This window comes from Alosa sapidissima, chromosome 22, assembly GCF_018492685.1.
Source record: "Alosa sapidissima isolate fAloSap1 chromosome 22, fAloSap1.pri, whole genome shotgun sequence".
Lineage (NCBI taxonomy): Eukaryota > Metazoa > Chordata > Actinopteri > Clupeiformes > Clupeidae > Alosa > Alosa sapidissima.
In genome coordinates, this window is record NC_055978.1 from 19,233,808 (window position 1) to 19,248,370 (window position 14,563).

Below are 14,563 nucleotides of genomic sequence, written 5' to 3' on the forward strand. Positions count from 1 at the left end.
TGCTTGTTGCAGCTGAGCGAAGCCGGCTTCCATTGAAACTGAATGACTTCCTGTATCTTTTGCAGCTAAAGTTGGCGGCGGTGTGTACGTACGTACGGTAAGGTAGCTAGCCTCTGGTCTTTCCGGTACAGTGTCCTTAACAAGGAGTCTTAAGCAACGCAATGCAAAGATGGTCCTTAATTTGACTGTAAATTTGGTGGTCTCCCTTTTATTTCTCTGCATTGTGTAAAGTACATACTCAAATATGTCATATAAAACATTACAAAGAAAATGCAAAAATCCACTGTTTATTGTGATTCCAACATTCTCACTACTTTGGAATACTCACTTTCTGGGGGTGAATAAAATGTGTCAGTGTGAACGCTGCCTCATCAATGACGTAACATAACATCTACCAATTGTAGCATAACTTCTATGCCATGCCATGCTATGCTGTGTTAGCAGATTTCCACAAATGCCAGCAAAAGGCATTTTCCATAATATATATATAGTGTCTTCCTCAGAGTGAATGAGGGGCATCTTGTATCAATACAGTGATTTGTCTGAATAAAATTCATGGAAGTTTGTCTGACAGAGCAAAATGGTTTCATGCAACAGGTTCATGAACGAACAGAGGAACTGGACTTCTTGCTGTTAGTCATTAGGAAATTGTTGTTCTCCAATTCTCGCCATGTTCGGGTAAGTCCAACATGCTTACACACATACACGCACCTGCACGCACGCACATCACTGTGTATACATCATACATACACATCACTGGTAGTCATTGCGAACATAAGACCAGCATAAGATCATCAGTACAGAGGATTTGGACCAGATCGAAGCCCACTGCGTGGGCAGTACATTTTTTGTGGATTGGCTCAAGGAAAGACTAAAAACTGAATGATGTTGAAAGACTGGAGTTTCAAGTTTTTTGGCCCTTAGAGCTGGTCCTAATTAACCCTTAAAGGAGTACCGTCACACCGGTGTGACGGGAATGTTGAGAAATGAACATTCTAAAGAATATCTGGGTTCATTGAATTCAACATAGAATTTTAGAACCTTCAATTGTTGCGGAACTTAGAACGTTCAAAAACCTACACCTTTAAGGGTTAACATCTCTCCAAATTTGCCTTCGCACCTGTGGTTACACTGTAGGCTCCTCTAGGCTAGTCAAAACGTTCTCATACTGGCAGAGCGCTGCTCCGATTGCTTTCCCTCTAACAGTCCACCGGCTGGGGCACAGTGGTCTTAGTGAGGCTGAAGGTCCGTCCCCTGATGCTGCTGCTATTGCTGAAAAGATGCCTTTGAATTTCCCTGAGAGCTTGCTTAATGTCCCAAATTCCTACCAACACCAACAGATGAAGACCAAACGAGTGTAGACTTGACTTCAAACCCACGCAAATTAGGCTTGATCTGCAGTTCTCAATGTTTAATTCCACCTTCAACAAGAACATGCAGTTCAGTCAACAAAAACATAATATGGCTTTTTTTCTGTTCGGCCTATAAGCCAAAAACGACAAGAAATGTTCAAGCATTTCGTACCCAATGTTCCAACGGGTCACAACATCGGTCTTGAGCTTATGAGTGGGGAGGCCCAGAAGCTTTTGTTTTTGCTCCAACATGAAGTTGTACTGCGGTGGAAAAAAGTGGTTATGCGCCGGACTCTTCCTAGTAACCTGGCGACAGCAGGCAGTTTTAGTGCGCGCTGTGAGGCGAGGTTGAGGGTATGGGCAAAACATTTTACGTGAAGGTAGCCCCCCACCTGCGCAGCCACAGCCATGTTGGACGCATTGTCCGTAACCAAAACAATCTGTTTGTTAGCAATGCCCCACTCTTCGGTTGCTGTTTTCAGCACCTCAGCCACATTGGCCCCGGTATGGCTCTCATGCATCGCCCTCGTTTGTAGAACTTGAGCTAAAAGCTGCCATTCATTCGTGATGTGATGCGCGGTTATGGTCATGTACGACTCCGTAGCTCTTGATGACCAACCGTCACACGTTATAGCTACTCCTTCGGCTAAACTCAATGTTTCATTTACCCTCTTTGACTTCACTGTAGAGTTTGGGGATGGCAGTGTCGGTAAAATATTTACGCGAAGGGATCACATACCTGGGCTCCAGTATGCTAAGCAGATTCTGGAAACCTTCATTCTCCACCACACTGTAAGGCTGTAAATCTTTGGAGATGAAGTAGGCTATCGCCTCAGTGATTTTCTTAGCCTTTTCGGAGTTTGGAGGTAGCTTTATCATGTTTGTTTGGTCCAAGGTGCGTTGATTTGGGGGTAGGACAACAACTTTGGGTCGTTTCACTTCCTCGGGGGCAGCTAACTCCAAATGGTACCTTGTGAGATGGGCTCTCAAATTTGTCGTATTCCCACAGAACTTAATTTTCATGTGGCATTCCTTGCAAATGACATACTGCATGTCAAGGTCTTTACTATTTGCCTTTGAATGAAAACCAAAATTTACCCACACTTTAGATTTGAAAGACGACGGAGCATCGTGTACAACCGGTTGTGATGAAGCCATTTTCATTTGAATATGCTGTCGAATGCACCACAACAACAAAGCACTGCAACAAGCGCCACCTTGTGGATGTAGGCTAATACGCAAATGTAAATGATCAGAGTAACGTTAAACTCCGAGAAAACCAATGGAGAAAACACGAAAGTAAAACAAATAATTATATAATTAAATATCGCGATATGTTGAGCTACTGTATCGATATAATTGTGCGCGCAAAATATTGCGATACTTAACAGAATCCATTCTTCTCACAGGTTGTCCTGATGTCGGCCACCATCAACTGTAAGGAGTTTGCAGAGTACTTTGGCACACCGCTGCGTACTCAGCTGAACCCTGCATATGTGTTTGAGGTGGAGGGAACACCTTATGCAATTGATCAGTTCTATCTGGACGACATCCGCGGGCTTATTCCCTTCTCGGTGAAGCAACTTTACACACACACACACACACGCGCACGCACGCGTACACACACACACGTACACACGTACACACACACACACACACACACACGCACGCGTACACACACACACACACACACACACACACACACATGCACGCATACACACAGGGACACATATATTTTAAACTACATTGTGTACATTTGTTGTTCCTCTTCTGAACACATAGAAGCTAGTTAACATAAGAATAGATATAGTCTGTTTCAAAACATTGGTTTGTATGCATGGACTTACCTGTGTGTGTGTGTCTGTGTCTGTGTGTCAGGCGGTGCCCATGTACATGGATGAGCCTGGCATTAGTGTGCAGATGTACAATGTAGCCATCAGCCTGATTGAGAGCTTTGACACCATGGAGGACAAAGATCAAAGGTCAGAGGGGTCGAGGGTCGTGGGGGGGGGGGGGGTCACATTAAGAGGGACATTTTTTGTGCTTCTGTATTTCCCTACAGGGATGTAAACTCTTCACCTTTACGCAAAATTCCCCTTTTTAAAGTATATTTTTGGGCTTGTTGCTTTTTAATTCAGATAGGACAGCAAGTGGGAGAAGGAGAGAGAGTGGGATTGGGAAATGACTGTGGGTCAGCTTCAAAGCCAGGTCCTTGTGGGCACCTCGTGGGCACCTGGGCCTGAATGTGGTACGGGACGTTGCAGCCACTTGTGCCACAGCTATACCCAAATTGTAGTATTGTCTGCCACTGCAAGCGTTTACTTTCTGGACTGCTTTTTTCGCTCAATGGTGTTTTAAGCCCCTCTCGTCAACTTCAAGGCAGTGCTGCCACCGTCGACTTCAAGGCACCTAACCCTAACCAGAGAGGGTTAAAGCGGAGCTAGAGGCGCAAACGTTCGGCAATTTCCGCGTTCGATTATTGCAAGGGGGAGGGGGGGGAAATCCCCCTTTATGCAGACCACAGTAAACCCTCGCTGCACTAATGTCAATGGAGACTTGTGGAATTTTACCAATAAATTGGTCATTATGTCTTTCTGGATTTGTTGAGGGTTTTTTGGAAAATTTTGTCATAATCTGTAATTGTTTGGGATCATTTCAAGCCTAAAAGTGTAATTTTTTTTAGCGTTCGGATTTGTAATAAAATAACTTAATATCAGACCATGCTGCTGCCAGTTACTGTCCGGTTGTTAGCATGCTAGCTAGCCTCTTAGCTAAGGTAACATTTTAAACGGAGAAGTGTAATTTCTTTGAAATGACAACTAGCTGAATAACATTACTGACATTAGTTAAAGTGGATAGTTTATACTCAAGTGAATTTGCAACAGTATATTAAGTTTAAGCGAAGTCCTTCAACTACTAGTCACTTGTTAGCGCATAGCTGTATTGCCATAGCTACTCTTGTATAGCATTTTAAGCTAGCGTTAGCTAGCTAGCTAGCTCAGTTCACATGACTAATTAAATTATTCATATCATGTCCTAAAGAATGATTAATTGGTATCATACATGATTATAGGCAATAATACTGTGAACACAATTATGTTTATCTGTTCTTATTGCTTATTAAGAGAGAGTTTATTTAGTGACGTAAGGTGACACTCCCACTTATGCAGACCGGAACTGTCCCGTTTTGCTCCCATAGTAACGAATTACGTTGCTCTATCTTGCTAGTAATCAAGGATCTTTGCCCTAACCCTAACCCTAGTGCCTTCCATGCAGAGCTGCTGTTGGGGGCTTAAAATACCAAACATGCTCCCCCCCCCCCCCCCATCCGCATTCTTCCAACACCCAACTTTACTCCCACCACTTATTGGGTCTGACCCGGACAGTAAAAGTAGAGTAGAAGACCAGTGGTGACCAGTGTGAATGTGTGAGTTTGAACTGTGCACTTGCTTGTTGTTTTTATTGTCCCCCAGTCATGAAGGGGATGAGAGGGAGAGGAAGGGGCTTGTGAAGCTTCCAGTGAGGGGCAGTGTTCTGGTTTTCCTGCCTGGCCTTGCTGAGATCCAGTACATGCAGGATGCGCTATCCAAACTTGGGCGCAAGAGGTGTGTGTGTGTGTGTAATATGTGTGTGCAGCGTAAGCAAGTGAATCAATGTATGATACAGCTCATTTGTGACTATTGCCATTTTTGTAGTTATCTCTGATTACAATGTGTGTGTGTGTGTGTGTGTGTGTGTAGGTTGCAGGTCTACCCACTCCATTCCACAGTGACGCTGGAAGAGCAGAATGAGGTTTTCTTGGTTCCTGTGGCTGGATACAGGAAGGTAATTGTGGGCAGAATGGGAAGATTAAGAACAACTACGTCAACGCTGCATGTGAAGAGATCTAGGTCATCTATGATCATTTCTAAACCCTTGTCCTCTGTGTGTGTGTGTGTGTGTGTGTGTGTGTGTTTGTGTGTCAGATCATCCTCTCCACTAACATAGCTGAAAGCTCAGTCACAGTACCAGATGTGAAATATGGTAAGTGTGTCACGTTTCGACACAGAAAGAATTCTGCTCAGTCACTCTGTCTGTACAGATCATGACATTTGTGTTTTGTTAAACCCAACAACAAGCCCTGCCTTTCTTCTTGAAAGGCAGGGCTTGACCACTGCACCATCTACATCAATGCATCATCAATGATTAATACCAAGTGCAATTTATATTGTGTGTGTGTGTGTGACATTAACAGTAATTGACTTCTGTCTGGCACGGCACCTGGTGTGTGACAAAGACACAAACTTCCGCTCACTCCGCCTCACGTGGTCCTCCAAGACAAACTGCAACCAACGCAAAGGTGTGTGCTCACTGCTTAGCCTTCCTGTTCTCATGGCACAGATCTTCAGACCGAGTTGCTCCATGATGTGGTAAAGATTAAGTATTAATTCACAAAGAGGAAAGAAAAAAAAAGTAACTCACAGGCAAGCCTTTATTCACGACGCCGGAGACAGGTTACAATCACACAAGCATCCTAGCGAGCATGAGAGCAACAAGTCTGTCTTAGACAGTTATACCACTATTTATAGAACTAAAAGAGGATACACAGGATATTCTTGATTGATTTCATAAAATAATAATAAAAGACCTGTCATGATAAAGAAAAGCTGGTATTACTCCATACTCCCTAAGGGAGATTGACCTCAGAGCTCATGTACAAAAGTCATCCTTGTAAATGTCTACATTTCTTTAAAGTATAGTCAGTAGACCCAACCCAAGTAGACATTTAACAGCTAAAGTGTTAAGTCTAATTACTGGACATTTCCCACAGTTACTTCTGTGTTGTTTTTAAATTATCTAAAAGTATTGCATTCCTTGCATTCACTTAGCACATGGGAATTAGTCTACTTAATAAGTAGGGATGCATCGATTGTGAAATGATGGGCCGGTGCTGATACCAATGTTTGACTTGACTTGACAATGTTTTAAATAACAATTTGGCTGATTGCTGATGCCAATATTTGTTTGATTGTTTTATTATTGTTGTTAATCATACCCTTCAGTGGCAAAAACAATTATGCCCCGGTCTGCTCATAACACAATATTTAGCGAGTGAAATATCGGTACATCTCTATTACCAAGCCAAACTGCAGTAGCATAGCTTTGCTGGTCTTAACCATATTCACTAGATCTTATGTTCAGGTGGTCAGATTGCATGCACCACTGAAGAATGTTTTGTTTGGCATTTCAGGTCGAGCAGGGCGGGTCTCCAAGGGTTACTGTTACCGCCTGGTCACCAAGGACTTCTGGGAAAGAGAGATCCCAGATTTTGTGATTCCCGAGATGCTGGTGAGAGTTGTCCTATGTGCCACTGGTCTTGTAAGACATATGCCTAGAGCAGAGGAAAGCATTTGGTGTGTCACTTTTTGCACACAATCTGTGTGTGCATGTATCTGTGGGATGCTCTGAAAAACGTTCTAGACTCAGTCTACCAGTAGGGTCATTCCGTGTGAAATCACCCAATTTCAGCGCAATTTGGCAGGTGACCCTCTCCGAAGAAATCTGAAAAAAATAACAGGTGTTTGTAGACCAAATCCATGCATAGATCTTAAATAGTATATCTGTATAACTAATTGTTGCAAAACTACAGCCCTTTGAAACTTAGTCATTTTAAGCATTGTGGTGAACAATCCTTTTTGTTCAACTTCCAGCATTATTGGCTCTTTTGGTATTTCACACACATTAGTGAAACTATGTGAATAGAAGTACATTTTCCTGTTGAATTAAAAAATCCAATCGGATCAGACGTATCTTGTGTACTTTCCCCTCTGGAAAGCTCTGAAAATGGCTAGAAATTCATAATGTGAAAAGACATCATCACCTTTGAGGGCTTCTCATTCAAAAAGTATGTGACACAAATTCATCAGATTTTTTCCCTACTCATGTATGTATTATAAGGTCCTGTCCATGCATTAACTTTGGTTGTTATAATTTGAATATTTTCAGCGCATTTTTTTAAAATTGGGCTTGATTTTCAAAAAGCCTGTTTTCATCTTCTCATTTCACCACGTGGACAGTAAACAGGATTTAAATGTTACCATATATCATTCTGTATGTGAGGATCATCTGCCCAAAAGTTGGGCTTGTTGCTGAGTTTCTTCATTGAGATAAGATTTTTTAAAAATATTGTCTATAAATCCACTGAATTTGTATTGGATCTGCAGTACCACTTTGCACCACATGTGGTACTCTTGTAATACAATGGAAGAGTAAGAGAGTCACTTGTTTGCTGCACATATCCAATCTAAACACACGGTTTATGGTTCATAGTTTAATTGGTCCAAATAATTATTGCAACATGAACAACATACTACTCATACATAAATCTTATTTAGAGAAAATAAACTGATCAAGTAAATTATACACACATAAGACTGACTGGTCATCATACATGCAGCAACAGGATTTAGCATAATTACCATCTTTGTAATGAATTTTCTACACCAGCTTCAACCTATCAGTGCCTATGTGAGCACTTTAATAATTTCTAGCCAGCTGGTTAGGCAAAGTCTATATCCATCGTCATATGCTTGGGATGCAGTCCTCTGTGATACATAGACAAAGAGCATCAAGATGGAGATCAGTGCTTTGTCTCCATGTGATCTGGGAAAGAAGTTGGAACATATTCAAGAAACAATGGGTTTCTAAAATTCAGTTCATCAAGGTTGATGAAGATGACCATGTGTGTTTCCATCACAAGTATTCCTAACAAGGTTTGAGGACTCGTGGATCCAAGAGGCATTTGTAAAAAGATAAATCTTTAGTATTGATTTTTCTGCATCTGACAATGCACTGAATTTTAGAAACCCCTTTTTACTTGAACCATATGAACCATAAACTGTGTGTTTAGATTGGATATGTGCAGCAAACAAGTGACTCTCTTACTCTTCTATTGACTTCCATTGTATTAAAAGAGCACCACGTGTGGTGCAAAGTGGTACTGCAGATAAAGTACAAATTCAGTGGATTTATAGACAATATTTGTAAAAAATCTTATCTCAATGAAGAAACTCAGCAACAAGCCCACATTTTGGGCAGATGATCCTCACATACAGAGGTGTATATATATATATATATATATGGTAAAATTTAAAAAAAATCCTGTTAACTGTCCACGTGGTGAAATGATGAAATGAAAAGATGAAAACGGGCTTTTTGAAAATCAAGCCCAATTTAATAAAAATGCTCTGACAATATGATAATGTTAACAACCAAAGTTAATGCATGGACATGACCTTATAATCCATACATGAGTGGGAAAAAAATCTGATGAATTTTTGTCACATACTTTTTGAATGACAAGCCCTCAAAGGTGGTGATGTTTTTTCACATAATGAATTTATAGCCATTTTCAGAGCTTTGCAGAGGGGGAATTACACAAGATACACCTGATTTGATTGGATTGTTTAATTCAACAGGAAAATGTACTTCTATTCACATAGTTTCACTAATGTGTGTAAAATACCAAAAGAGCCAATAATGTTGGAAGTTGAACAAAAAGGATTGTTCACCACGATGCTTAAAATGACTTGAAACTTCAAAGGGCTGTAGTTTTGGAACCATTAGTGATACAGATATACTATTTAAGATTTATGCATAGGTTTGGTCTACAAACACCTGTGATTTTTTTGGGAGAGGGTGACCTGCCAGCCACTGGGTGATTTGACACGGAATGACCCAGTAACAAAACAAACTGTGTGTGTGTGTGTCCAGCGTTCTCCTCTGGACTCCATCTTACTGAAGGTGAAGCTGCTGGACATGGGTGACCCCCGGACACTCCTTGCCACGGCTCTCTCCCCACCCAACCTCAACGATATCGAGAGGACTGTGCTGAAGCTCAAAGCGGTCTGTGTCTTTGCTAATCACAACTTTCTTAACAGCCTCACAACTGTTTTTCACCTCTTTTTTTAAACTGTTAAAGCCGAAGTCTGCTCATTTCACAGTAACCTTTTCAGTGATTCTTACCCATAACTATGCCTGAATTTATAAATCTTTGTGGAAGTAAACATATATAGTGATTAAATGTATTTTGAAAAAGCACCTTTTATGTCACACAAAGTTACTTCACAAATGTAAGCATACATATACAATTCATAAAACATATAACATAAAACAATATAACAGTAAAGCACACAGTCATGTAATAGTCACACAACACTTCTTATACACTGCTCAAGCCCCTCCTGCACTTCAAGTACTCACCAGCAGGTGGCGCCTAGTTCCTATGAAAAGTGTGTTGTTTAGAATTATTGGTCTCTTATCTTTTGAGGGTCAGCACTAATGCTGCCAGAGGAAATAGCTTTTGGTCGTTAGCACTGGGGTCAAACGTTTTCCTCTGCAGTTCTTAGTTTAGACTCTAGAGCAGGGGTGGGCAAACTGCGGCCCACGGGCCGGATCTGGCCCGATGTGGTGTTGATGCATTTATGTTTTTTTATAAGCTTTAATATTACTGCAGTTATTATAAGCGTTTTAAGGCTATTACACATCTTGAACAGACCAGACCAACAGTCAAGGAATGGGGTACGGTGCAGGAGGATACAGTAGACACTAGGCCTCTCATTAGATGGCCAAGAGAGAGGGGATGATGTCAGCTGGTGAGGATAAGAGCAAGGACAAGTAAGAGGTGGGCATTGGCTGCTATGAAGTAAACAAGATAAGAAAGCCCTGCTTACACCCAACTGGAAAGAGCCAGAACTATACAGTTTTGCATATATTTTTATGCATGATGGGAAGATGGTTTCCACCAATATTAGTAACCCTGTCAGATGCTGATTGGCCAAAAGGTGTCTTTCGAGAAGTTTGCCCACCCCTGCTCTAGAGCGTGGGTCTGCTGTGTCATTATCTTTGCAGCTGCAAGGCCGAGAGGTTTTTTATTTTTCCTTTCAAAAAGGTTTCACTGGGTCACAGAGAGTACAAAAAGAATAACTTCAGTATGTTATTGAAGAATAATATCAGTGAAGAATAACTTCACTATGTTTAAAAAATAACCTCAGGGTTTTACTTGACTGCTATAGAGGTTATGTAAATACGTGTTTTACTGTTTCAATCTTTTTCTCATCTTGATGTCTTCATTTCATGTTATTTATTTTGCTACATGGCTTCCCCGGGTAGAGTCTCCACTCCTACCCCCTCTTTTCACATAACGGCTTTTTTTCACTTCTGCTCTGGCCATGACATGCACATAATATTTGAGCTACTGTCTACTGTCAAAGCAAACTAATATGTATTTGAGTATGTGTGAACTTATTTTAGCATAGCATATATGCATATTTCTTGATGAACAGAGGGCTTAAGCAGGTCTTATCAAATAACTGCACACGTAAACCATCACCTCAGTTTTACTCTTTGCTCATCTTCCTTCATATACCTTTAGTTCTCAATTTTCTTTTGCCATTGTTAGATGACAGACATTCAACAGCGGTTGGTTCCCTAGACAGAGGTCAGGATCTGGTCATACATATGTAAACAAAAAATCAAAGATGTAATTTGCAGATTAATGACACACAAATTGATATGTGTCCATTTGCTGAAAGGTTAAAGTCTCCCACTAATTTGAATAGGAACACAGACAAGTTTAAGTTTAATGGCAAAGTGAGTATCAGAATGTGATCTACTAAAAGTGTGTCTGTGTGTTTCACTGTGTAGATGGGAGCACTGTCTGTAAACAGCCCCAGTCAGAAGCGCTATGATGGGGAGATGACCTTTCTAGGCCGTGTGCTTGCACACTTACCTGTGGGTTTGCACCTCGGGAAGATGATCGTTCTTGGGCACGTGTTTGGTGTTCTGGACGACTGCCTAATCATCGGTACAGTCTTTTCTTTGCTACTACAGGGCTTCAAGTTTCTAAGCGCTGTGCCATCTGCCATCTAAGCGCTGAGCCATGGGTCAGGCAGTTAAAAATGTGAATATAGATTGTTATATGTAACAGGTTTCTGTTATATACATATAACTGTTTGAGCAACAGTGGCAACAATAATGCACAGTTAAGCCCAAAATTATTCATATTCATGCAAAATTTTGATTTATAAAGCATTTTAATTTGACCTATATGTTTTTATACCTGGAAACAACATAAGCACATGACAAAGACCATACATTCTGACATAAAGAGATAAATCAGATTTAAAAAAAAAAAAAAGATTCTATGTTTTATTGCTGAAAAAAAGAAAAACTATATAAAATCAAAAATAGTCATGGTGTGAATAACTATGGGCTGTATAATGACATAACTCTATGGCATGACTTTGAAAGGCTGTATGTGTACACGCTAGCCTACATGACTTTAGAAATGAAATTATGAGACTTTCACCCAACCCGTGTGTCCATTTATCTCTCCCCAGCTGCTTGTCTGTCACTGAAGAGCTTCTTTAACGCACCTCATCTGCAGCCTCTGGCAGGGTTCCGGTCAGTCTGTTAGGAATTTTTTGTTTTGTTTTGTTTCATTGATTCATTGAAATGAAAAGTAACAAAAAACAATGTTCAATGTCAAGGACAGACAGTTATCATGTACAGCTAGAGACCCATACCTCTTTTTTTGTTATCGAAAGCAGCCATAAACATCCACATTCAGGAGAACAAGAGAACCTGCTCTTGACATTTTGTCAGCATCCTCCCTCTATTTAACGTGTTTTGCTAATAATTCAGTTTTCCAACACTGAGAGATTGTCAACCCAACATGTTTTACTACTTTTCAGAAAATGGGTGTTTATGTTAGACTTTAGTATGAGTTCATACATTTTGACCTACAAGTCCACTTAGCATGGAGTAAGATATTCAAACTGAAGGTACACACATATGACTACTTAAATATGTTTGTCTATAAACTTCAACTTATTTCTTTCTCACTCTTTCGTTCTTTATTTCTTTCTTTTTTTCTCTCTCTCTCTCACTCTCTCTCTCTCCCCCTCTCCCCCTCTCTTTCCTCTCTATACTGTTCCCTCTGTAAGGTTTATCCTTCTTTACACAACAAAGCTGCATTGTAATTTATTATAAATATTATTCTGACCTGAGATGGGCCTAAAATACTTGTCGCTGGGCCATAAACTGATCCTAGTGTGGTGCATCCAGCTCAAAGAATTTGCCTCTTTCCTGCTAGAAGTGACCCATTGCTTCGGATTTTTCTCCCACAGGAGCAAGTTAACATTTGCAAATGGCGTTCCCAGTGACTACATTGCTTGCCTCAATGCCTTTAAGGTGTGTGTGTGTGTGTGTGTGTGTTAGGATGTGTCTCTGTCTGTCTTTGACTGTGTGTGTGTGTGTGTGTGTGTGTGTGTGTGTGTGTGTGTGTGTGTGTGTGTGTGTGTGTGTGTGTGTGTGTGTGTGTGTGTGTGTGTGTGTGTGTGTGTGTGCGTGCGTGCGTGCGTGCGTGCGTGCGTGCGTGCGTGCGTGCGTGCGTGCGTGCGTGCGTGCGTGCGTGCGTGCGTGCGTGCGTGCGTGCGTGCGTGCGTGCGTGCGTGCGTGCGTGCGTGCGTGCGTGCGTGCGTGCGTGCGTGCGTGCGTGCGTGCGTGCGTGCGTGCGTGCGTGCGTGCGTGCGTGCGTGCGTGCGTGCGTGCGTGCGTGTTTTGTCACGACATTCAAAACAACTACTTATGTTTTACACCATATCCTTGCATAGTGTTTCATATGTGATGTGAGTCTTGTGATGTTTCATGTGGTATGCGTCATTTTGTTTTAAAGGCATGGCACTCTCTGAAATCAAAGGGCGAGTTCCGACATACCAAGGTAAGAGTGCATACAGCATACATTGTTTTTTGTTTGTTGACATAATTTGTGCTGTTGACTCTGATAAGTTAATATTTGTAAGACATTGAAATGTTTCTGGTGGTATATTTTATAGAATATGGGCCGCCTTTGATAGTTTAGTTTTGAGGTCATTTCCAGAATAGGAGACCTTTTTTTGCAGAAGTCACTAGATGCCTCTTAAAAAAAGAACTTAGTTGCAGATATTGCGTATGGAATGATCTTATTTAAAAAAAAAAAAGTTTGCTAATCAGTCAAGTAAACATGAGAATGTTTTGCTCTCAGGTTTATGATAGTGAAGGTTCTGTAACTTTACTTCATGACTGTGTGTGTGTGTGTGTATGTAGCAGTAAATATATGTTCTGTGTATGCTGTATTGTACATTTTATCATTTGTATTTTCTTATTCACCAACACATCTACTAGGATGAACTGGATTGGGGGAAAGAGAATTGCATTTCTATCAAAAGAGTCAGAGAGGTACAAACACACCCATGAACATCAAAAATCACAATTGTCACGAAAATTCTCTTTAGACACTTATGCTCTCCTAAGTTCTATAAAGACGCACAGCAATGGTTTAAAGATTATTTGTATAATCTTATAATGTTTGATACCGCTTGGCCAAGTGGGTTTCTCCCTGTCTCAACAAGCTTGAGACAAGCAAGAACCCCAAACACTGATCATGGACATATTTTCATTGTTTTGCTCAACTACAATTACATAGCAAATCAATTGCACAGAAAACTCATGAAAACAGAAAAGTTATCAAAACAATGTCTCAAGGATTCATGCAGGTGTGTCTTGTTTTCAGGTAGCAGAGCTGTATGAGGACTTGAAGAGGCGTGTTGCCCAGTTTAACATGCACTCCGGCTCCAGTCACTCCTCCCTGGACTACACCAACTTGCACATCCAGAAGTTCATCTTACAGGTGAGGATGTGAGAAAGGGACGGGAAAGTGTTGTCATGTAAAAGCATCAGCTTGGACTTGAACACCAGCAGTAACACTTGGACAATAAGCACCAAACCTTAATTGATTATAACTGACAGAAATACTATGTACTGACAAAACAATATTGGGACACATGGCCATCCTTAATACCTACAGAAACTTGACATCTCATAATGTGTTATGTGCCACCTTTTGTCCATATAGTTTATGTCTGTAGTGTATGATATGACAACCAAAAAAAGTTTCAGGAAACCAGCCCCTTTGAGCTGTTACAGTCCAAAAGAGTCTTGTTTGGGTGACTGAAGCCTTTGTGTGTGTTTTTGTGTTTGTGTGTGTGTGTGTGTAAGGTGGTGATTGCTGGAGCCTTCTACCCAGACTACTACCAGCAGGGCGAGATTGATGATGAGCTAGCTGCTAAGGAGCTGTCTGGCTACGATCCCACAACCACTGTGGTGGTACGTCTACACCAGTTCACACTGAG

The 14,563-nt window shown here is 41.1% G+C and overlaps 1 protein-coding gene across 1 annotated transcript in view; it reads left to right on the forward strand.

Moving 5' to 3' along the window:
- Window positions 1–14,563, forward strand: part of tdrd9 (tudor domain containing 9) — a 33,672-nt gene that overhangs the window by 2,665 nt on the left and 16,444 nt on the right. The window contains 16 exon segments of the mRNA XM_042078954.1: window positions 598–678; window positions 2,762–2,926; window positions 3,231–3,334; window positions 4,826–4,957; window positions 5,093–5,177; window positions 5,318–5,375; window positions 5,587–5,691; window positions 6,583–6,680; window positions 9,105–9,236; window positions 11,037–11,196; window positions 11,732–11,795; window positions 12,521–12,584; window positions 13,069–13,113; window positions 13,557–13,610; window positions 13,945–14,061; window positions 14,430–14,537. Coding sequence (XP_041934888.1) covers window positions 598–678; window positions 2,762–2,926; window positions 3,231–3,334; window positions 4,826–4,957; window positions 5,093–5,177; window positions 5,318–5,375; window positions 5,587–5,691; window positions 6,583–6,680; window positions 9,105–9,236; window positions 11,037–11,196; window positions 11,732–11,795; window positions 12,521–12,584; window positions 13,069–13,113; window positions 13,557–13,610; window positions 13,945–14,061; window positions 14,430–14,537 — 1,572 coding nt within the window.